The sequence below is a fragment of the Teleopsis dalmanni genome, chromosome 1 (genome assembly GCF_002237135.1).
Source record: "Teleopsis dalmanni isolate 2A chromosome 1, ASM223713v2, whole genome shotgun sequence".
Classification (NCBI taxonomy): Eukaryota; Metazoa; Arthropoda; class Insecta; order Diptera; family Diopsidae; genus Teleopsis; species Teleopsis dalmanni.
The window spans coordinates 3,331,664-3,356,668 of record NC_051846.1 but is presented as its reverse complement, the minus strand read 5'-3'; the positions used below and the strand labels follow the sequence as shown (position 1 = coordinate 3,356,668).

Below are 25,005 nucleotides of genomic sequence, written 5' to 3'. Positions count from 1 at the left end.
TAGCGATTAATAAATCGCTTTGTATTAAAAGTGGTTTTTATGTATCTGTAAAAACCAAACTTCAAATTACTTCAAACCAAATAGTCTTTAAATTATATTTGATGTTTGTTATGACCGAAAGTACTCATGATTACAAGTGAGTGATAAAGAAATGAGTACTTTCGAAGTATTGACACATACAAGGAGATATAAGTAAATATCGGCAGGTCTAAATTTCAGATATCGTGCCTTCACTATAAATATTAAAATGTATGTTTATCATATAACATATGTATATATTCAAAACTTCACGTTGGTCAATTGCTGATCGCAATATTATCAAAAATTATAATTATAAACTTATATATTATAAGTTCATCATTGATTACTATTTTCTAAACAAATATCTGACTGAAATTTTAGATAAAATATACTATTATGCTAAGAAAAGGGACTAAGCATAATTATTTTAAATTCTAATTTAAAACACATTACAAAATTTGATCAAACTTCACTTAGATCTTCATAAATACTGGGCTTTATCTTTTTCAAAAATGAAAATATAAATTTAATATAAAATTTATATATTTAGATTATTGAAGCTCTTTCTTTACATGGTTTACGAATTTATAATAATAAAAAAATCATTCCTCTGCTATTATTTTAATCGATCAAGTAGTCACTATATTTCACTACAGAAAATCCATCACTACTGAAGACAATTAGTCAGTTTTTTTGAAAATGTGGGTCATATCTTCCAATTTCAAGTACTTACTTTCCCAAGAATAATTAGCAGGAATGAAATGTTTGGCGATTTCATTTTTTGGCTATTGTTTGACGCAATCGAAGGGGGACTGTGATTCTGTGGTAAATAACTACTAACTGGATCTAGTAAAGTAAGTTCAGAAGTATTTCTGCAAACTTGCAGTTCTACTTCCTTGCTCTTCAAAGAATGTAAACTTATTAGAATTAATAGACTCATCGAGTTAACCTTTTGGTACAAATTAACGCAATCTAAAAATGTAGTTCTGCTGTAAATTACTACAGAGGATATCTAAACAGATAAGACAGACAAAGTATATATCATATAATCACATCAGATATAATTAAATAAGTTCCATTTTCTAGTCTTGACTCTTCTAGGAATGTTTACTTACTAAGAATAATAATAATTTGCTTCCTTTCACTATTATTTAAAGCGATGGAAAGGCCAGTTTATTTCTGTTATAAAACACTACTAAACTACTTAACTATATCGTCATATAAATTCAAAAGAATTGGTCAAATTTTTTACTTTCAATTTTCACTCTTCTAAGAATGTTCACAGTTAGAGATTAATTCTACAAGTACTCTTAACGATCTAACAAAAAATTAATTCAAATTTTCATTGGATTTTCCCCATCACTTATATATCTGTTTGCTTTCCTATAATTTTAAACTTATTAATTTATTGCAAAATATTTAACAACAAATAAAAATTAATATTTAACACCTTCGTACTGAATACCGACTTTTTTATGGGCAATTTTTGCAATATTCAAAATGCCACAAGATGACTTAATAATGCGGTGCCATCAAATTATACGTTCCGTGAGTCTTTGGGTACGGCAACTAATTTCCTAACTAGCGGCAACAAATTACTTATAATTGCAATATAATAAGTTAATTTCATGTTACAACTATTACAACAGATACATTGTAATACAGTTGCTTCGAAATATACTTAAAATCTTAGCAAATTTTTAAGATTACTGTAAAGGTAAAGAGTTATTTTGAAAAACCCTATTAAAAATGTTTTATACTGCAATGTATTGCAAAAAATTTGACTCAAATATTATAATAATATTAGCTAATCACACTTTGAAATATATCATAAGTTAGAATTATCTTCCAACTAAAATGGGATTCTATAATCCCATTAATAAATCTGCTCTATATGACAGAGGGGATTTATTATTGTACCATAGTTTTAATACACATCTTCCTTTACGAGAAGTTGTTCATCACCAAAGCTAATACTGGAAAGTTCACTAAAATATATATAAAATATTCAATAACTCAAATATTCAATTCCTTCATTTCTGACATTTTCCAAATCCATATCATATTGTGCATAAAATATAAAAGAAAACTCAGACCTGTTCTCTGAAGTGGTTTTCTGCAAAATACTCCTCTACGCCAACTATTAATGTTTTACTTCATATAAATATTTCCACGACAAAAAATTTGAGTTCCATCAGATTACTGAGAAATATGTTAAATAATGGTTTCTTAAACTATTTGCGCAAGTCCAGTATCTTTATGGCAAATCAGTTTTTCTATTGGGAATCATTTTTTTTTTTTAATTTGGTTTCAAAATATTATAATAAGAATCTAAGTTAACGCTTTTATCAATTTGGAGATCATTTACCAGTAAAACTATTGAAAACTGATCCTAATACCTTCTTAGCCAATTTCTTGACACGACCTAGACACTGTTATTCACACAACTTTTCGCCTACTTGTTTTTATTCAGGACTATGAATAGACAGATCCAAGTCTCATCCGTAATTATCAGACGGCGCACAAAACTTACTTATCTGTCTAAAAAATATTCCACATACTGTTGACGAAGTCGCATTTGAATATATTTTTTATCCCAATATTAGTGAATCTATTATGTCCACATTATCTATGAAAATCCAAAATTTTTTCTAAAATATTGTTTACTACACCTAATGCAATACCTAGAGTTTCAACTAAGCCTCTCTCAGTCAATCAATAATATTGTGTATTTTTGTGAAGATCTCTAGTGTTAGTATAGTTTTTGGGCGTCTTTCGCATAGATCGTCTTTAGGGTCGATCAGGTACGAGGGTTAAGGTGCAATCACATTTGATCGCATCTAAACAAACTAGTCGATTTACAAAATAATGTTTTAGAAGGAGCAGATTTATATAAAGTATTCACTATTTGCGTATAAATGTCTATTACTTTTATACCATTTTTTTGGAAAAATATAATCTTTCAATTTTTTCCATTGTTAAAATATACACAGACACAACAAGCTTACAACAACAAGAAATATATTGTCGGATCTTAAAGAAGTCTTAGCTATATTCTTATAAAGATGAAATATTACAATAGCACAGAAATTTAAGCACTATCATTAACACATAGATGGCGCTCTGTGAAATTGTAGAACACTCAGGTATATAAAAGACTATGTATATATTTTCTATGTACTTTCAATGGGTGTAGTAAAAAACTATTTGTGTTCGTAATAAATTATCACACGATGCTTAAAAAATAATTTCATAAATAAGGAAGTCTAAGTAAATTTCATTAATTGTATTTATATCTAATTGTTCTCAAATTTTCCAGAGATTTAATTTAAAAACTATCTACAAAATATTTATTGATATTATCAGCTTATTTCAATTACTTAATAAATCGTATTGAATTTACTTGAAATAAAGCTAAAACTGATTATTTAAAATTCAAACTAATTTAATCTTGTTTATTTTGGAATTTAATAGCCTCTCTAGACTCCCAAAACAGAATTGAAATACAACAGTTAACTGATCTTGCGGTGCTAATGAATTTGAAATGTGTTTTTATAGATCTTTAAAAACTTTGTGTATCTGAATAAAGACCTAATTTGACACCATTTTAAAATTGCTTATGCATACAGCAACAAACAACAACAGATCAGTACGAGATTGAGTTTTCAGAGAGTTTAAGTGGAAAAAAAACAATTTCCGATCGCTGATAATCTTATGCACGATCACACGAATTACCACAGAAAAAAGCTTAAATACATTTTAATTGCAATTTAATAGAAATTTGCGGACGCGTGGTTTTAGAATAAAATTAAGAGAAAACAGTTAAGTATTTGCGATTTATTAGTATCTTTCTATTTAAGTTCGAAAACATTATTTTCGTTTAATTATGAATGCAAAGAAAACCCAATGAATCGTTACATCAGTGTTTGTTTGGAGTTAATCATTTGACCGAATCGGCGCCAAGTAAACAACAGTTTTTTTCTCATTATCAAATAGAAATGTGATTATTGTGTAGATATTTTCACTTTGATATAAACAAAATTATTTAGGCAAATAATATATATTTTTAAAAACTTATTTTTATTTAGATTTATTCCCAGTGCCTTTTTCATTCGTATTTTTAAACTTAAAGAAACATTTCTAATTTTAGACAGTAAATTCAGACTAAAGTCCAAATTAGTCTTGAATTGGTTTGCCTAGTATTATGAAGTTACAGGTAAATGTACAGATAAGTGTTAAGGATAGAACAACATTATGATATATGGGATGTTTCCGACATATTAAAACTAATTCCCTATTACAAGAATTGGAGATATAGTAAAAGTGTATCTAAAAAAGTCAGTCAAAAAAAAGTAGTTTATTCATAGCCAAGATCATAAAGCTACTCAATTTTTAATCCATTACATATTTATATACCTATTGTAATATGTTCTTCTTCTTAAATGGATATGGAAATTATGCTTGTTCAAAGTTGTATTGAGATATGGACCTTGGTAATATCAGAACCTTTCCTGGACTTTTTATTTGCTAGCTTATTGGGATTTCTTCGATATATCTAAATCGAGAAACCTAAAAAGAGTTCTTGTGATGCTCAATATTTATTAGTGTAACGCAATAATTCATTGCAATCCTTGATTTATATCAGCTTAAAGAACATTGCAGGAATCACGGAGACGGGTTCATTGCCTGACCTACAAATCTTTCAAGTAAATACCCGCTCCTGGATCTCTCTCTATTCTTTATCCATTCATGTAACTATATCAGGTAACTTCATAACTATCTGCTAGAGATCTTGACTTCGAGTTTTCTCTGTTTGGATACAAAATTCCTCGGATTTCTAATGAGGCGTTGATCGGCGCAATAAACAGATGCGTGTATGAAGAACACCGTGGTGTTGTTTATCGTGAATACCCACACGGCAGGTATCCATGATAAATTTTAGACTTTTATCTTCACCATCCACCAGTGGCCTTTTTTGAGATATAGTATACACACAGTTCCTTCTTAATTTTTTCTTCAACATTCCGTCTTAATAACTGAGTAACTAAAAATTTTCAAGAAATGGAATGAAAAGCAAAGAGTATATTGTAAATATAATATATATGTATTAAAATAAATTGTATATGTATTAAAATATCAAAAACAAATATTAAATATATATAACTCATAGATTTTTACGCGTACTCGCAGCTTAATTGCGAAATACATTTCTAAGTTTTTATTTATTATAAAATATTTATTTTTATTTAAATTATAAAAAATTAGTTATTTTATGAATAGAAATCTATAACAAATTGCTTTATAAGATTAATAAAACAGATAATGTTTTGTATTTGTTCATCGTTAAAACTTAAATTTCTTTAATTTTTTAAAAAGACAAAAGATAAGCAAATTTACATATCAAAGCAAAGGCGCTAAGAGCTTAAAATTTTTAATGTGTTTGTATGTAATTTCTGAGATATCTTTATATACAAGCATGTGTATATATAGATATATCTGTATACACATGAATATATAATTGCTAAGATGTATATGACATAAATCACCGAAATCTTTACGATCAAACAACTTGAAACAAACTTGAAATAGATAAACGCTGATCAATCAAAAAATTTGTAATTCAATAAAAAAGTTAAATAAAAACAGAACCGTTAATATTTTAGCTAAATTTTTTGTTTATTAAATTTATGTTTAAATTTAATGAAAGAAAACAAAAAAAAAGATACACAAAATTTATTTTTCATTGCTCATTATTTGCAAAAATTTCACTTATTGAATTGTGATTCAAGGTTTTTTAGAAACTAAAATAAGTAAACACTATGGAGTCTTTATATGTTGCATTGGGGATTTACCAACTTATTAAGATCTGACTTCTAAGAAACCTGCAACTCGAAGTCATGAAGATATTTTAGGGTTCGGTTTTTTCACTCAATTTTAATTGTGAATTATTTACTTTCCAAGAAAATGAACAGGCAATAATAATTTATCTTCGAAGAACCAGTTTGCAGAAATACTTTAAATTCACTACATAAAGAAACATCACACATAGTGTTCCTGTATATTTTCTTATATCGGAGACAAAGAGATTGTTCAGGAACATTACCTAAATATATAACAATGCATTAACAATCAATTTAGTTATATCTGGAAGACGAGGATTAAAAATATCTTAACAATTTGAAAATGAATAAAAATTTAAATAATTCTAAGAAAGGATACACTAAAATAATTACAAATATTATTGTTAAATTTAGATTTTCGCAGACGTATTTATCTTAAGTATCAATTATATACTTTTTAAACTCAAAATTTTCTTTTTATAAATGTTTTAGAATATATATAAAATATAATATATCACAAATGTGTGTAATAATATCTATCCTGTATTAAAATACTTCTTTGCATAAACACTTCCTAATTCAATCGATCAATGTCTTAACCCTTATCGATTTTATTTGTGTGTACTCATAAAATATTTCAAAGCTTTAATCCAATTGGATAGGAAATTAGGAACCTAGCCTAGATTAACATGCAGAAGGATTGAAAAACAACCAGTCTAACTATCAGAAAGCATGACATTGATAAACAGAGAGTGAGACTGAAAAACTGACGAACAGACTAAAACATGAGAAGACAGGTAAAACCACACTTAGTTAGCTCTTGCTAGATCAACATTAACTGACTATCACGATATCTGTTAAATAATGGTTGTATTTAAAGTACCCTGAAGTATTACTTGAAGCAAAACTAGCTTTAAAAAGTCATATAAAACCGATCACTGTATCGACCGGTATCTATTGTAGTTACAGAAATATCAGCTGCTTTACTTTGATGTCTTTGTAAGTTAACGCGGCAATTGTTTCTTAATGCAGTCACGGAAAAAATTTTTTAAGCGACTCTATGTCAAAAAAATAAGATAGTCTTATTAATCCCTTTTAACAGATTAAGCATCAATCAAAATGCATGCCATATTCACTTAAAATGTATCAAAAGTCACAAGCAACTATTTTTCACGGATTTTTTGATTTGATGAGATTTATTTTTTCTATCGGTTTATGTTATAGAATGATGAAGGTAATTACATTCACTTCACAAGCATATTGACTTCAAAGATAATTCCAAAATAACGATTTGTTACACGAATAACTGATCAGTATTATGTATAACCTCTTGTCTAAAGGAGTATGGACATATATACTTACAATGTTTAAATTATTTCCTGATCTACTCCATAAGTAAGTAGATTTACTTTCTTCAGGAGTGTATGCTAAAACATTTTAATTGTGTACGGCTGAATCGCTTAATATCACTTCAAGACTATCACTTTAAGATGACGTCCTCAGAAAATATCCCGGTTTACAATTGATATGTGGTGTAGACTTTATATTACATCGCACGAACTAATCAAGATTATTCATTGTGCTTGGGTATCAAGTTTTCAGAAAACGGAAGATTTCTTCTAACAAATACTTGTAGATTGTGTCAGATTAATTAAATTTAATATTTAAATATGCCTAGCATTAGATTTAAATATCTGGTTCAATGTTTTTATTGACAAAAAGTTAGATTCTCAAAAATTTTAAAGTGACGCTAACGTGGCTTTAGTCAGTCAAAGTACTATATCTGCTTCTGCACCACTGTCTACAGCTATAAGCTGCAATAGTAAGAAAAGTAATGCACCAATTTAGTACGCTCTTTATGGTTTATAAAGTCATCGATTTAATTATTAGTTTTTACTGTTTACTGTTCATTAAATTCCGAGAAAAGTCTTATTTTTTTCATGTATGTCTGGGTGGAGAATTTCAAACTTTTTTATATATATTATAAATAATATATGTAGTATATATTTATATATATATTATATATATATATATAAATATATTTATCAAAATTGTAATAAACAGTCCAGATAGACTCCACAATAAATTGTTAGATAGATGTTTGCATCTATCACAATTGTGAAAAATTCTGTATTAAAGGACCCATACTGAGCCTTTTCCCCACTTATCAGTTTTGGGAAAATTCTGGCTTTGTGTAAAACGTTTCGACTTGATAAAGAATATGCGCGATTTTAGAGGCTATAAAATTAGTGCTGCAGTGCATTACTAATATGTTACTATGTAGGTATTCCTATAACTTGTGTACCTTGTTCCTATATTCTATGCGGAAATGATTTGCTCTGAAGTTTGTCTATTGTTCAAGTACTTATTTTAGGACTTATTTTAATATTTTAGCATTATTTTAAAATTATTCAGCGGATAATATTAGGAATTATAAGTAATTAAACTCTTATTTTACACACCTTCCAAAAAATGGTTTTATATAAAATTAATTTTAGCTAACATTAATGGAAAGTTTAGAATATTTTTAGTTTGAATTCTGATTAAAGTTGAATCTGATTAGTAAACATGGAATGCTATTTCAGTATGCTTGTAACTAATATATTTATTTTATTTAATTATACAGTTATTATTTTCACAAATTTCATAACAAAAACAATACGAAACTGCGATAACATCTTTAGTCATGCAAGTTATGAATGTAAAAATATTGAATTTGAATGTTTTTAACGATTTATTTGCAATACTCAGTCTATTGTTCTCAATGTTTTATCAAATAATTATAATTAGTGCTGATTTGAATGTTTAAGATAACAGAAGCGCCATGGTTATACGTAGCGTATAAGTAACTTTTTTTACAGAATTTGCTCAAGAAAATTACAATGCAATTTTGTAACGAATCAATATTAAATATGTATTTAAAATATATATAATTTACTTTAAAAAAAAAATTTGAACTCTTTTTTGTTATTACTTAAATGATTCGTAATTATTTTGATCATTTCTGTTAATTATAATTATTAAATAAATTTGAATTTCATACAAAATAATAATAATTTTTTATTTTTTTATTGCAGATTGAACTGAAATATTCAAACAAAAATATTTAACAAAATAAATATAATAAAATTAATAATCTCAAAATCAAAATGGCAATAATAATGACATAAGTTACTTGTAATAATTATTTAAATGTGTAAAAAATTGTTTATATATAAAAGTATATATGTATAAAGCCATAATCTTTTGTGATATTATTAAAGTTAAGTGCAAAATAAATCACCATAAAAATCATTTCCATAATTGCTTAATTATACAGATTTAAATGAAAAAAATTAAAAATAAGTGTTACATTTGCAAAATAATTACCAAAAAAATTTGAAAAGCAGAAAATAAATGAAATTACAAAAAATAAAAGTAATTAAAAACAAAATAATAATATAAAGCAAAATTCGAAATAATTAAAAAATTAATACATAAAAGGTCATTTTGCAATATGTGGTATTAATATTGCAAATTTTTTTTAAAATTTACTTCAATTAAATGTGCTTTTTGAGATTTAAAATATTATTACAATACATATGAAAAAATTAAAAAGTATTATAATAAAATATAATCAAATAATGAACATATTTATATGACTTAAGACATCAAAATTAAAATTACTCTAATTAAAGTCTTTCGTCCTTTTAGCAAAGTATAAAAATACAATTCAAAAACATCAAACTATCAACATACATTCCTGCTTAAATATGTAAATAATAAGTGCAGTAAACAAAAAATTTATTTTTCATAAATAAAACTGAAACAATAAATTAAAATTAACATAAATAACAAAAAACTTAAAGTCTAAAGCCCCAGTTTAGAACGTGCCGGAATTTTTATAAATTTGTGCTCATTTTGATCATCAACAGTTGCAGTCATTAAAGCAGCAATAACATTTCAATATAGCAATATAAATTAATATTGACGATAAAGTCACATATACGCTTATACGTTTTATCATCAATATGTATTGGCAATGCAACCGTCTCTCTGTACAATCACTCAGTCGCTGATCGAATTTTTCGAGAATGTCGTCGCAATTTACACAGTTGGTCTGCATTGACTTTGTGAAATAGCGGCTTACTGTCTAACTCGAGCATTAGCTTAGCCAATAGACCGACTGCAGTACTGAGCAGCGGCAACAACTTCCACAGAGCAGAACTAGAAAAACCAACTGCAAAATGACGGTATCATACGCAGGCGAGGTGCCAAATGGCAGCAGTTTTGGTGTATTTTGGAAAATTCTATGGAAGTGAGTAATGTATTTCCAATTTTTTTAAATATATGTATAAAAAATAGGTAAAAATTCTATCGTGTTTAATTATATATAATACAGTCTTATAATTATGGAATAATAGTCAATATGTGGTAGAAGCACAGCTTCAGTTAGACATCTTTGAACTGACCGCATATCTTTTCAACAGAACAACAGAACCAATATTAACTTCATTTGACTTTTTACTGCTCCTTCAGATTTAATTTGAGATCACTGAAAAGATTTTGCACATATGGTATACCTACCTTTTGATACTACAACATCAATTACAAAATTACTAACTCTCAGTATTTACTAATGACAAAAAATGCTTCGCTGCCGCTACTCTGTCGCTTGAACGGTTGGGGGATATATTAGATCATAATGTGCAGCGTAATTCCACAGCGTGCAGTTGCATATATTAATCCCCGCTCAAACGGAAGATTGGCGGCTGCTAGTATTTTTTATCGCAAGTATTCATCGTTCCTAACTGTCATTGTTTGACCAATATGGATCAACTATTGTTTTGTAAAATGAAGAGAATACGAGTCACCAATGCAAATTAAGACTCGATCGCCTCGCAATATAAAGTTAAAGATCATTATAAATTCAATAGAGAATGAATCGTTATATTATAATTTTTTGTAGTTTTATTTATCTATTTTATTTTTACAATAATTGAAACCAAATAATTAGCTCGTTAATTGCTTCCTTTATTTTTTATTTAATTTTTTACGAAAACCAAAGTACATTTTAAAAACGTCTAATTAAGTTGAGTGCAGTCAAATGTAACCGCACTTCAATAAAATAAAATTACATAAAACGTGCTGAACTTCGCTATCATGACTAATAAACTTAATAGAAAAGATATTTGCAGAATATATATTTATTACTATTATTGAGTATAGAAAGCAGCGGCTGTTTGAAGCTTTATAACGACCGGAGAAAAATTCATTTCGGGCACCTGTTTTTTTTTTCTTTTTTCTCTTTGAGTAAATATCATTCTAAATCTTTCACCTTTCAGATAATAAAAAGAAAATCAAGCATATATTTAATTTAATTTGGATGCCAGTGATGCAATATAATTTCAAGTAAAGATGCTCTTAAAAGTTTATAGAATGTAAAAGTCAGAGATCTTCCTCTCAGATGTTCTATCGTCATTAAGTTTTAATATATTTTATTTGAAAGAAATGTAAAAACAAAAATGTTTATGAAAAATGAATATTCTTATAGATCCGATACGAAAATCTTTACACGTTTCTTATATTGTTATGGAAGCAACCTTCATTTATAGCTATTAAAGCTATATCATTATTCCACATTTTGTCTAGAATAGTGGAAGAATGTAGGCAACGTACTATGCAACAGGTCCAAAGTAACTCTGATTTGGGTTCCAATATACTTCGGAATCAACTAAATAGACTGAGCACCTCTTCTGTGGAAAATTCTATTCCAATCCCTGCCCCTGCCAAACGAAGCTGGATGCTGATTTATGACCATTTTTTGTGGCAGGCAAATAGGAAATAGGTTCATTCTTCTTTAGCAGTCAGATCAATTCAAATGTAGTACGTCTGACTTGGTACATAGAAGCAAATCAGAAGGTTAAAATCTGTTTCAACAGGTTGGCATGTGGCCAAGCTCGACCTACTCTTTAGTATCTCCTATAATGTCTACCAGCGCTCGAGAAAAAGATACCAGAACAGCTATTGTGTCTTTGTCCAAGCTTGTCGAATACCAGGTTTAAGCTTTTAGGTCTATCCTTAACACACTTGACGCTATTTCCAGCATTAGCCTTGGATATTTCTAGACAACCGCATTTATTAATTGTTGAAAATGTTTAAAAATGGTATAAATGGTTGAAAATAACAAAATATTACGAATGAGGTGATAGCTAATTCTAACTGGGGAAGCTGTTGATGATATTAATTATATATTTGTTCAATTCACAAAGAGACTACTTAGTGATCTCAAGTATATAAAGAGAGTTATTGTCCAATTTTGATAATTGGATTTGAATGCATATAAGTATCTTAAGCAACTACTTAAATATATAGATACATATATATCCTTATATATTATCAAACTTATGATACCAAATTTATATATTTTGCTTTTTCAATGAAACTCTATAGATAATAATTCAGATGTATATTTTTAGTTTTAAATGCTTTTTAGTTAATTGCTTTTGCAATTTCTTATATTTATCTATTTAAATTGTTAAAAAGAACTCAATGTCTGTATTTACTTGACAACAAATTAAAAGCAAATATGAAAACTAATTTATTATAGACTTAGTGTAAAATAAATTCTAAAATATTAGTAAATTATTGCAGTATTATTGAATTATTCATAAATATTTCAAATTTGATATTTTTATAAATACAACTTTAATGACTCTGAACAAGTGATTTAACAAATCTTAATTTTAGTAGACTATTTGGGATTTCCTATTTTTATAATAAATTAAATTATAAAGCAATACTCATACGTCAAGTAAATAGAAAATCATTATATATAAAATATGATGAACTTAAGTTTAATACATTCATTAATGCATTAAAATATTAATATGCAACAAAAAGTTATTATCAATATGCGTAAGCAAGCAAAACTATGTAGTAGCATATAGCAATGCTCATCGTCAAGCACAGAGAAAGTTCACAAACAATCTGCTATTTGACATATTTTACTCTTTAGTGATGCAGAATTTGAATATATAGCTATGATGTAGTTATTTTACTCTTTTGATAGTTTCCTGAGTCCAACGCTGCTTCAAGCTCAATGGAATATAGGTTCTACAACATAACTCTAAAAGATTTTAAAGCAGATATTTTACGAAAAAAGGAGCACCATTTCTGTGCAATTATTTTGTCAATAACTTTCACCATTAAAATTAAAATTTTCTCTCGTGTTTCGAATACTAAAACTCGCAAAAATTATTAATCTATTTTTATATAATGTAATTTTTTAAATACATATAATCGGTATAATTTTTCACAGATTGTAATATAGTAATTATTTTATATTTTTCATATTATACAATTTTAATTTTTTTTTAACAACCGTTGATTGATGATATTTTCAACAATTTCTCTGTTGTAATTTTGATTAGTTAATTTTCTGATTAATTAAAATTAATTTTTAAATATACATAAAAAATTCCACATAATTGCGTGACTAAAATCTGAAGCGTTGCCTAATAAATAAATAAATTAATATTAAATTATTTTTTAAAATCTCATAAATTATTTAATATTTTTTTAACGAATTGATATCTAAAATTTTAATACCAGTTTTAAATAAAACGTGTCTAAATGCAAAATATAATCTTGCTCAAAATTTTCTAAGTAATTATGAATATAATAGAAGTAATATAAAAGAAAAAAAATTTCAAAAAAAATCTTAATAATATTAAATAAATAAACATGAGAAAATGCGTTTTTAAAAATATTATTTCCAAATAAAAATATTTTTTATTTATTGTTATTGTAAACTTGTTCTTAAGGATTTTATTTCTTCAATACAAAGAACATATTTTTTTATAAAATGCCAAGCTTGAAAAATATCAGCTAACAAAATCAATTTGAATTTCCTTGAAGAACCAAGCTAATATGAAGAACCATGGTACTATGCGTATCAAAATATCTTTGTTTGGCATAATACCTATTTCCTGTAGTACTTCAAACAATGAAAATAAAACTACTCATGCTCTAATTCTCAGATTTATTTGCAGCTTATTTATTTTGAATTATATATACATATACCCTACACTCCATAAAAATTGGCAAATGTGTAAATGGAGTGCTGGAGTTGTCAATCATCCATCAACGAAAAATTTGCGAACTTTTTGCTTAGTGAAAATAATGGAGCCCTATTAATGGCTTGAGAAGCATTTTTATGAGTTAACTTAGTTTCTTAATATTTACGTTAATAGTTTTCTAATAATATATAATATATAAATACATATATAACAATTTTTAATATAATATTATATAATATTTTGAAATCAAAAATTTGTAACTATGATTACTTTAAAGTTAATGTCAGAATTTGTTGAAGAAGAAAGTCTATATAAAATTAGTGAGCAAACTAACAGAACAAATATCTTAAATATATCATAAACTGGCATACTTATTATAAGTCTAATATGACAGCAACCTGAATATGTATTGTGCTTAGTATACTAGATTAGAAGAGACACAATTGAATAAAGAAGAGAAAATAGGAGCTGGAAAGTGCCATACGTATAGCATTCAAAAGACTCCGAAGTCATCTTAAGTGTAAACACTTATTTTTCATTTTATTATTTTTTTAAATATTTTTTTTCTCTTTATTTTAAATTCCGTACTCTACGTATTTTTTTTTCAAGTTCACCTAGCAGCTCCGAAAAAAAATAAAAACCCTTTTTTTGTTCACATTTCACTCCACTACGAAAAGTGGAGTCCACTAAATAATTATTAGTTTTGTCCTTGCCACCCATTAAGTCTCCATCATTTCACGTGCTATTGATTAAAATAGTTGTAGTTTTATGTCTTCTGTGCCCGTTGATTATAAAGTCATTTTTCGAAAACATATCTGGAATACATAACACTATATATAATAATATAGTGTATATAAAAGTGATTTTGTATTTATTGAAAAAATTATTTATTTTAAGATTATTCAGTCAGATTAGTTAGTCAGATTAGTCTAAATAGTTTTAATAATACTTAATTTAACCAATCCAACACCAATTTGATATATTTCAAACTATTTTCTTTATTTAATTATAAACATATAATCATTATTAATAAAATCATTTAAATAAGATTAGTTAAAGCTAGATATTAATTTCATTGAAGAGAAAAAATATATTTGAGACCATTTCAAAATATTTTGTTTATTTGATCATTATCATAAAATTACATGATCATTATAAATAAAATTAGTTAAATAAGATTATTTAAAGCTAGATATTAATTTCACGAATGCAAACAATATATTGGAAACCTGAATATCAAAAACTAGCATCAAATCAGAAAAGTTAGCTGAATGGGATACAATTATTTAAAACTGGGAATCCATTTCATTGTAAGAAAACAATGTATGTAACACCTAGATCTATATAATTTTTTTTCACACCGTCTTTAATTACTTTTATTACAGATTTCTGAATACTGAAGCATATGAAACCAATAAAATGCCTACAATTAATTTAGTATTTCAAAACGATTTACCTATATAGTTTTTATTGACATTTGTTCTAAGAATCATAACTTAATATTTTAAGTTAGTTGACACCACTTGTAATCGTAAATATAAACAAGTCTTTATGTTGACAGTGGTGCATAAAGTCGGTGTTGATCTGTAAATGCCTACGTAAATTACTGACTAATGTCAACCTGTATGTTTCTGCGAAATTCATGAACGTTTGCGTATGGCATAGGTGTATGGTATGTCAATACCATAAATTGATGTACAAATATGTTCAAACACAAAACCATAAATTAAATTTTTGAGCCCCATTTAATATAAATAAATTTATTAATTTTGGCTACCTGAAAACGTTAATTGAACAAATCGTCACTTTCGTTTATGAATTTTGGCTAAATTAGGTTTTGTCGCACGCCAGTAATATTTTATTCGAAATTTACGGTTGTGATGATGACGGTTTTTAGTGAAAGGAATTTATACACCTTTTTTGTCTTAATGGGTCAACTAAACGCAAGTTTTTGAATAAATTAAAAAGCCGAAATGTTTTTTTAATAAACATCACATATTAAAAGTTATGTTCCAACAGTAATATAGTAGCTATTTAATATAGCATATAATATAGTAATATATAGCTATTTGTTCAAATCAATTTCAGTTTTTTAATAGGGTTTTATTTCATCTTATAATTTTTTTAGATATAACATATTTGGTATATTTGCAAATGCATTCTTTTAAAATTTAAGACACACATTAATATATTTTTAGTATTTAGTAGTCTCAAGTAAAGTCCCTGCAACCCTCTTTGTTTATAAGAATAACTGCTCTTAATGACTTACTGATCATATTGAACTGCTTAACCAATAATAAAACCAACTATGTATATCTTAAAAATATCAAATTTACTATGTTCTCATGAGAGTAAATAAAACAACAAATATCAGAAAAATTGTATAAAGTAGAGCTGTGGTTATTTAATATTAAAATAGAAAGTTTTTAATATTTATATACTCAAAAAAATGAAAAAATATCTAAATAAAATATTAAAAAATATAAATACTAAAATCTAAAATTTATACCTTTATTCGAAAACATTACTGCAAATAATTATCAATCAAAGTATTATACATCGCAAGATATGACAGCTTGACATTTTGTATCAACTTATCAAAAAAATCGATATTTTTTCAGGACAAGAATATATCTAATCAATTTTCGATTTATCCATTGTATCCAGAAAGGGCTTTACAGAAATTGAATTGAGCATATTAGACCGTAGCTCGAGCATATTAGTACAAAATTTCAGCTACACTGCTCATCCCTATCGAGACTATTTTTAAACGGTACCATAACTTACTCATATACATATTATTTATAAACCGGAATTTTCTTCTAGTTTCAAATGGATGAGTCTCAATGATTTCGGACATTTAGATATCAGGCATTGTATTTTTTGTGTTACAGACAATGATACCGCAAGTCCTTCTTGTGTTTGATTCTAAGTTGAGTTTGCCTCAAATTCTTTGTTCTAAAAATTTTTTGACTTTCTAGGTCAAAAAGTGATTTGATGTCAAAGCCATAACTTTTGAAACACTGATACTATATACACTGATATTACTATATACTGTTAAAACTGATACTATATATCTTGATATAATATAAGATACTGTACTATACCATTATCACCACAAACTCATCGTGATAATATTATCGAAAGCAGTTTTCTTCAGTAATAATAATAAAAAGCAATATATCTAAACCTTCGCAAATGCTGGTTTAATAATGCAATGCAAATATTACATCCATAAATCCTTATTTTTTAATGATTCTCAATTAATTTAGGCACATGAAAATTGACGGTCGCTACTCACTTCTGCCACAAATCTAGATGGAGTAGTCCCGGCTCAATTTTTCCTCTTCAAAATTTTTTAACAAGCTGGATCTTATCACTTCTTATCTTTGATGTCAAAAAAATGACATGACATTAATATGACATTGTCATTATAAACTTCCACAGACTATAACCACGGTTGCCACTTATGGTACTTTAGTACCAAAATTGGTACTTTTTTTTTTTTTTCGTTTGGTACTCATGTTCAAAAACTGGTACATTTTTGACGACCCAACTTTATTGTGGATATTTACAATTAATTTTTTATATAAATGCAACTTTGCACTATCTTATATTTTGTTCATTTATAACACTATGAAAAACACAGAACGAGAAAACAAAAAGGTCCAAAAAAATTTTGGACCTTTTTTTTACAGAAATGGTTCCTTTTTAATTCAATTTTGGTACAGAAAAAAATTTTCAAGTGGCAACCGTGACTATAACTATCGGTAACAGTTTTCGGGAAAAACTATTAAAAAATTTAAATATTTAAAATATATTTAAAAAATATTAAAAATTTAATTTTGTTATTAAGTTAACTACAAAATAGTATCTTATGATAAATTATTTAAAAAAAAAATTAAAAATTAAACAAAAGTTTTATAATTCGAGACTTAAAACCAAATAATCCTTCAGAAAGCCGTTAACAACGTTGACATGAGCTGTTAACGTTGCATTCAAAGTGAATATTTCGCTCGTAAAGCCCATAGATACAAGTGTAACTCACAACATATCTATGATTTTTTCGTATCTATTTATCTCATAAAATGAATGTCGCCAAACCTTGATCTTGAAAGTGAAACAACGACTATAACATATATACAAAAAAAACTATTTACCTTTAAAATAAAAATTTATTTTTGCTATTTTTATTTTTGTTTCGTTATTTCGTTTTTGCTGTGCGTAAATTGTGCGTAACTGCAAATTTACGTTTGAGATACAAAATTTTCAACTGAATTGATTTATTGAAATCTAACGCTTTTTTTTTATATATATAGTATGAAATACTTTATTGAGTTTTATTTAATTTTTTTATTTTTATTTTTTGTAACGTCATTGCTTTTAATTGCAAATTTATCGAATGATCTTAATAAACTGTAAAAAAATTGCTTGATAAATGCTTCGATTGCCTCTGTTTGTTTACTAACAAGTTTTGTTGACATTTTTTACAAAACCAAAAAAAATATATATTTTAATATTTTGAGATATAAGTTGTATTTGTAAATGTTAAAGTAAAATATACGTTTATTAATTATAACTGCAGAACACAAATAAAATATGTAAATATTCACAACTTGTGACTTAATTTGATAAAATTTATTTATGATCAAATAAATGACTTTTATAAATTTTGTTTTTCAAATTAAATAAAAATTCATTTAAAAATAAATAATATACATACACGTATGCACTATTATCTTCGTCGATTATATTAATGAAATCTGTTGGAATTCCACTTTAATTTCAATTTTTTTAAATTCCCAGCTTTGCTACATTCTTCATAACTCGTTTATGTTTTTCATCTTAATACGCAGAATCTCATTCAGATTCATGTGTATGGCTTGTACCTGAACTTCAGACTCTTCAGAGTTACTAAAGATACATATTTACATTCAACTCTTGATTGAAACAAAAAACAATCTATTCAACTTCTTATAAAAATCAAAGATACACGTGTCATAAGCTTTCTTGATCGTTTATATACTAATAAATACTAAATACATACATACATAACATATGTATGATTGATTTACTAATTATAAAAAACAACGATTATAATCAAGTGTTATTATATTATTAAAAATGTAATATAAAATAGAATTAATTGTTTTATAGATTTCTTGCTATTTTTATTTTTATTTTTATTTTTATCTGTTTGATTAAATTAATTAGCAAAAGCTTGTATAAACAAATAAAAAAACGATTTTATGTAAGCAAATATTAGTTATTAATTTTTTCTACGCACTGGTATATGTCATAGAGTATTCAACTCCATGAGTTTATATAATAACACTGTTTATGACACTGATTAATATATATGAACCGTTTAATCTACACACTTTCAAACACAAAAGCACCAGCATTTTCACAAACTTTAATAGCCAGACAGCTATAATATCTCTGCAACTCCATACCATTATTACTAATTTGATCAGGAACTGCAAAAATCTCATATCTCTATTGCCTAATACAAATAAAATAACACTTGACTTTGTACCTGACCATATGGGTTTGGACGATAACAAAACATATGACAACCTTGCAAAGGAGGGTGTAGTAAGTTCTTCCATAGCACCAAAATCTTTCTGCAGAATGTCCACTTATTAAACTGTATCAGATATTTGAATGAGAAGACTTGAGTCATTTCCAAAAGCATAAGACGATACAAACAGCTCATTCGAATCAAAAACAAAAATGTTGACAAGACTCTGAAAGTAAGCAAATCTTTACTCAAATTAATAAGATTTCTTGCTTTAGATGCTTCATTTAATTACCACCTTTCAAAGATGGTACTAAAGAGCGCTGTTGTTTATGTATATAGAGTGAAACATTTCCTCTTTATATCCGCTCGTACACTACTATTGCTGAAAAATGAACCCAGTCCATTTATTTAACTTTAATATACATTAAGACTGAAAAGTTTTCGGAAATTCTCATTTAAAATTCGCGCGCTGTATATTTTTCGATATTTTAAGTTTATGTAGTTTGGCAGCACTGTCCTTAATTACTATGCCAAAAATGAGCTCGATCTGTCAGACAGTTCGTTTACGGCAGCTGTTGAAACCAGTTCACCTCAGTAGTGCGTTGCGAAATGTCTTCGACGGTCGTACGACCGTCCTGGAAGGCTTTGTACCACTCATAAACTTGAGTTTTCGATAAAACTGATTCCCCATAAGCCTTTTGTAGCATTCGCAACGATTCTGCACACGAAATTTCGTTCGAAACACAAAATTTGATGCAAACTCTTTGTTCAATATTTTTTTCCATTGTTTTTTTCGCAACGCCCTACTGAGGTGAACTGGTTTCAACAGCTGCCGTAAACGAACTGTCTGACAGATCGCGCTCATTTTTGGCATAGTAATTAAGGACAGTGCTGCCAAACTACATAAACTTAAAATATCGAAAAATATACAGCGCGCGAATTTTAAATGAGAATTTCCGGTCTTAATGTAAGGTCCACTACCTTGAGATAAGAGATATGGTAGTTTTTGCCAAATGACCTTAAATTGTTCGTAATAGCTGAAGTCAGTTGTAACCAGTCACAACAGCTCTCATGGGTCATAATGCACAATCATCCTTTCTAACAATCACAAAAACTTTCAAATAAAGTCCTTTTCATTCAGCTTTAAAAGAACTGAATAAGGTCTAGAATTATCACCTAAGAAAACTGTAAGGTTTATGAATACCCTTAATTTGTCCAGGTTAAATTGAATTGATCTCTTCAGCCATAACAGTTCTCATAGACCGTAGTATACGATTGCCACTTTTAGTTAATATAGTATTAGAAATAAAGAAATAAAGAACGGTAGCAGTGATTAACTAAAAATTTAAACTACTCTCAAATAAGCAAATATTTCTTAATTAAAATTTTGCTAGTATTATTTTAAATATTAAGTAATTTCTTTCTTTATTGAAAAGAAGAAAATTTGACTATTAATAGTAAATATGTAAAGTCATTGCTGTAATATTATCTGAATTATTGTCTGAACTAAATCCATTGATGTTATTATTGTATTGATCGGTTGGATTGTTTGATTAATCTCCAGACAATTTTAAGCAATTTTAAGTAGACGACCTATAATTGCGATGCGTTTTCATAGCATTTTTGTTATTACTAACCCTATCCTAGTGGTTTAGTATTCTACATATTTAGGATAGCTTTAATCTAAGAATTTCTGATTTAAAAGTAAAATGCAGCAATTTATTTTCTTCGTGAATCTTATTAATACTTCCAGCTTAACAGTACATAATACTGTCAGCTTCCACAATTTTTCTGGCGCCTCGAAAAAGGACTTTCTAATAATTGTAATCTGCCTCATTGTAAACCAGTGCAGTTTCATAATAGGTCATATATACTTTCATAATTAAAGATAGGTTAATATATATCGCATATAACGATTAATATAAGGCTACGTAGAACCTAGCTGAAATACTGACAGGAAGTAGCTGTGGTGTATATCTGCACCATAGCATGTCAATAAATATGCGGTTGCTATTCATCCTTGTCTTCAATGCGGATATGCAGTTTTCGGAACTAAATTAATTAATTTTTAAAATATATAATAATAAGTTATATAAATAAATTGTTTACAAGTCAATACAAATATTTAAAAAACAAAATAAATTGTACACTTCAATGAATTTGAATGAATATTTGTGAAGAGGAAAAGATTAAAATCGTTGGGGTGAATGCTGGGAAGTACGTTCTCGAGAAATACGTAAAAGTACGTCAATCTTCAGAGGAAGTTTTATATGTGAAACTGAACTTTTCTTTGCACTCAAACGAAACTGTCTGATTTATTTCAAGTGGAAAAAACAAATAACTTTTACGGCAATTGCAAACAAAAGCGTTTAAAATATTTACTTATTTATGACAGTAATTAAGCAATTTTAAAGATGTTATTTGTGTGTTTAATTTTATTTGACTACAAATATATCAAGAAATACAAAACAATTTTATTTTTTATATACAAAATATATCATTTATCTTTCTTATTTTTTGTAATGTGACAAACACGTTTGACATTTTTGCACTTTTATCTTAGAATTTGCCAGGAAGTCGTGTTGTTTACCAGATATTTTTCATTTATTTTTCTTACTAAGATATTTTTTTTCTGTTCAAGTCGTATATATATAATTAAAAAAAACTTTTATTTCATTAAAATTGTGTTATTAAATTCAAAACTATTTATTTTCTTTTTATTTTTCTAGTTTTATTTTTTATTATTATTATTTCTATTCTATTCAACATTTTTATAAATGTTGTCGTAATTATTACTTATGACTTGACATAAATTATGCAAAATACGAGTTAAAAATTCTGCAAGAAAACTCGTTTCTTTAATTAATTAATTTTAATAAATTAAATTATTAATTTTTTTGTAATTATTTTTTTTTCTATCTCTCTTTTCTTGTTTGTAGATGGCGCGGCAGTGTTTATAAATTGGTTTGGCGAGAATTAGTCGCTTATTTATGCTTATACTACACAATAAATCTAATTTATAGATTTGCTTTAAATGAACACCAACAAGCGTAAGTATCTTAACATCCAAACCCGCATTATTAATAGATATGAAAAATATGAAATTATTTATATATATGAAAACAAATGTATTGAAGGACGATTTTTTAATCTTACCTTGTTCCCGTACAAAAACCTCTGACTACAACAGTTATTTAAAAGATTAGACATAGACACATTTTTATTAATTATTTAAATTTAAGAAATATCAAAATTAATAATATATTCGACTGAAGTTAAAGAACTCTACGACCTTATTTCGTTTTAAAAAACCACTCATATTATAAGCTATTAATATTTATATTATTTTTTGTCGTATATCTGAAATATTATATTCAGTTGAAAAGAAGCAGGTTTTTTTTTATATATTAGCTTTATTTTTTTACTACCATTCGATAGTATAATAATGGAAGTGTCATTTATAAAATTCTAGTAATTAGTAAACAATTTACAGACATGGAACGTACTATATTGACGCACAAGTAAACCTGGAATCTGTGACATCATTAGCTCAATCACTTCATTTCCTCTAACATCTGTTAGTAAACCTCCTTGTTGCAATTACAAACTTTATTACTTTTATTAATGCATTGTAGAAAAGGCATTATCATCATAATTCATATTATGTTTTAAATCGGTGGTTCCCAACAGGTCGTCCACGGACCGCAGGTGGCTAAAAATGATCCGTTAATCAAATTTAACGGGTATTAAAACATAACTTATAGTTTATCCACAGAGACTTCACTTATCAAATAATAAACACAAAATATTTCCAAGTAATTCTATCCCTATAAATATATAAATATTCTATATATTTTGTGACCTATATAATTTATCCATACACTTATACAATTCATTATACATCATACCAGAGATACATATGGCATATTAAAATATTCATACAGTTTATCATTCTTAAAATTTGTGGTCCCTACTAAAAACAATAATATCATATTGGTATTTGGTCAAAAAAAAGTTCTGAACCACTGCTCTAGACAAAGAATATGCTAACGCCAATTTTAAAAGTGATATCAAATTCGAACCGAAAAATAAAGTCATGCTGTAATCTTATTTTGGAAAGCTTTCTTATATATGTAAATCAAACATTTACATTAAAGACATGCCTACAATATTCATCGGTGTTCAATTGTTGGAATACTTCGTAATATGAACTTATAAGATATGGACATATGGATTTAAGTTATGAACGTCAGATGTGCACAATTTTTGCTACTTGTTTCTAATGTCTACTCATAAACTTCATTTCATCCTACAAACTGTACATCACAGAGTTACCATATGTTGTTTTCGTTATTCTGTATTCGATGGTTTCTATGGGTGTTATGATTGCTATAGCATAGTTCTTGACAAATGTATAAATTTGTATTTTTTCTAGCGTAATCGAATATATGGATAATATTTAGGCCTCCCCATTTTTTGAAATTTACATATTAATTGACAAGCTTAAAGCAACCAATTACCTAGTGGTATTAAGTTATTAATAGAATAAATCTCTCTTAATTTTCCGAAAAAAACCCACTACACAAAAATCTAGCTTAAATATTTTAAATCCATTATACCTTGACTCACTCTTTCTAACACCCATTAAATTAAAAATATTTTTTGTTAATCAAATTGTGAATTTATTTGAACAAACATATTTTTAAAAAATTATATACTTAAAGAGTAAATTATAATATTTTTATGAGTAATAATTTTTCATGTTTTTAAAAAATTTTATTATTTCATTCTAGCATATTTAATAAGTTACGTGTTTACTTTGGACAGCAAGGTGAGAGCGTACCAATGTCTTTCGTGCTGGGCTTCTATGTAAGTCTGGTGGTAAAAAGATGGTGGGAACAATACAGACTACTGCCTTGGCCAGATACCTTGGCTTTATTTATAAGTGCAGCTATACCAAACTCAAATGGTGGTGTCAATGTAAGTATCATTCTAAAGATAATTACAAAAAAGTACAAAAAATTAATAATTTTGTCATAACGCATATATATCCTTTCAATATCCAGAATGAAACCAGCCGGTTGATGCGTCGTAACATTATGCGTTACATGGTGCTTGCCTATGTCATTACATTGCAGCGCATATCGTTGCGTGTGAAGAGACGTTTCCCTACAACACAACATCTCGTAGATGCCGGTCTCATGCATGAGTCCGAAATGAAAATATTTGAGGCACTTAACCAAAAGAGTCCTATGTCAAAATATTGGATGCCACTGGTATGGGCGACTAATATTATAAATCGTGCACGTAAAGATGGTCTAATTGTCTCAGATCACATCGTACAAACCATTTTAATGGAACTCTCCGATATACGTCGCAGATTAGGTGGACTCATTGGTTATGACACAGTTTGTGTACCACTTGTATATACGCAGGTGAGTAGTCTAGGGTGTCGTGATAAACAATGCATATTACTATTGAAAATTTTGCACTAGGCTCAATGTCAATAGTATCTTTTGTTATTGTGTATTTCAATGAATTTTATCACATGCGCCAGAGC

General features: G+C 27.2%; 1 protein-coding gene across 4 annotated transcripts in view; it reads left to right on the top strand.

Moving 5' to 3' along the window:
* The first annotated feature begins 9,571 nt into the window (after positions 1-9,571).
* Positions 9,572-25,005, top strand: part of LOC119687150 (bestrophin homolog 22) — a 34,943-nt gene continuing 19,509 nt past the window's right edge. For 2 of the 4 annotated variants that reach the window (XM_038101373.1, XM_038101358.1), the window contains exons 1-4: positions 9,573-10,158; positions 22,385-22,495; positions 24,239-24,425; positions 24,512-24,880. In XM_038101373.1, coding sequence (XP_037957301.1) covers positions 10,088-10,158; positions 22,385-22,495; positions 24,239-24,425; positions 24,512-24,880 — 738 coding nt within the window. In that variant the 5' untranslated portion in view covers positions 9,573-10,087. Of the gene's footprint in view, positions 10,159-22,384; positions 22,496-24,238; positions 24,426-24,511; positions 24,881-25,005 lie in introns of all 4 variants that reach the window. The other 2 variants (XM_038101384.1, XM_038101366.1) reach the window with 2 other exon arrangements.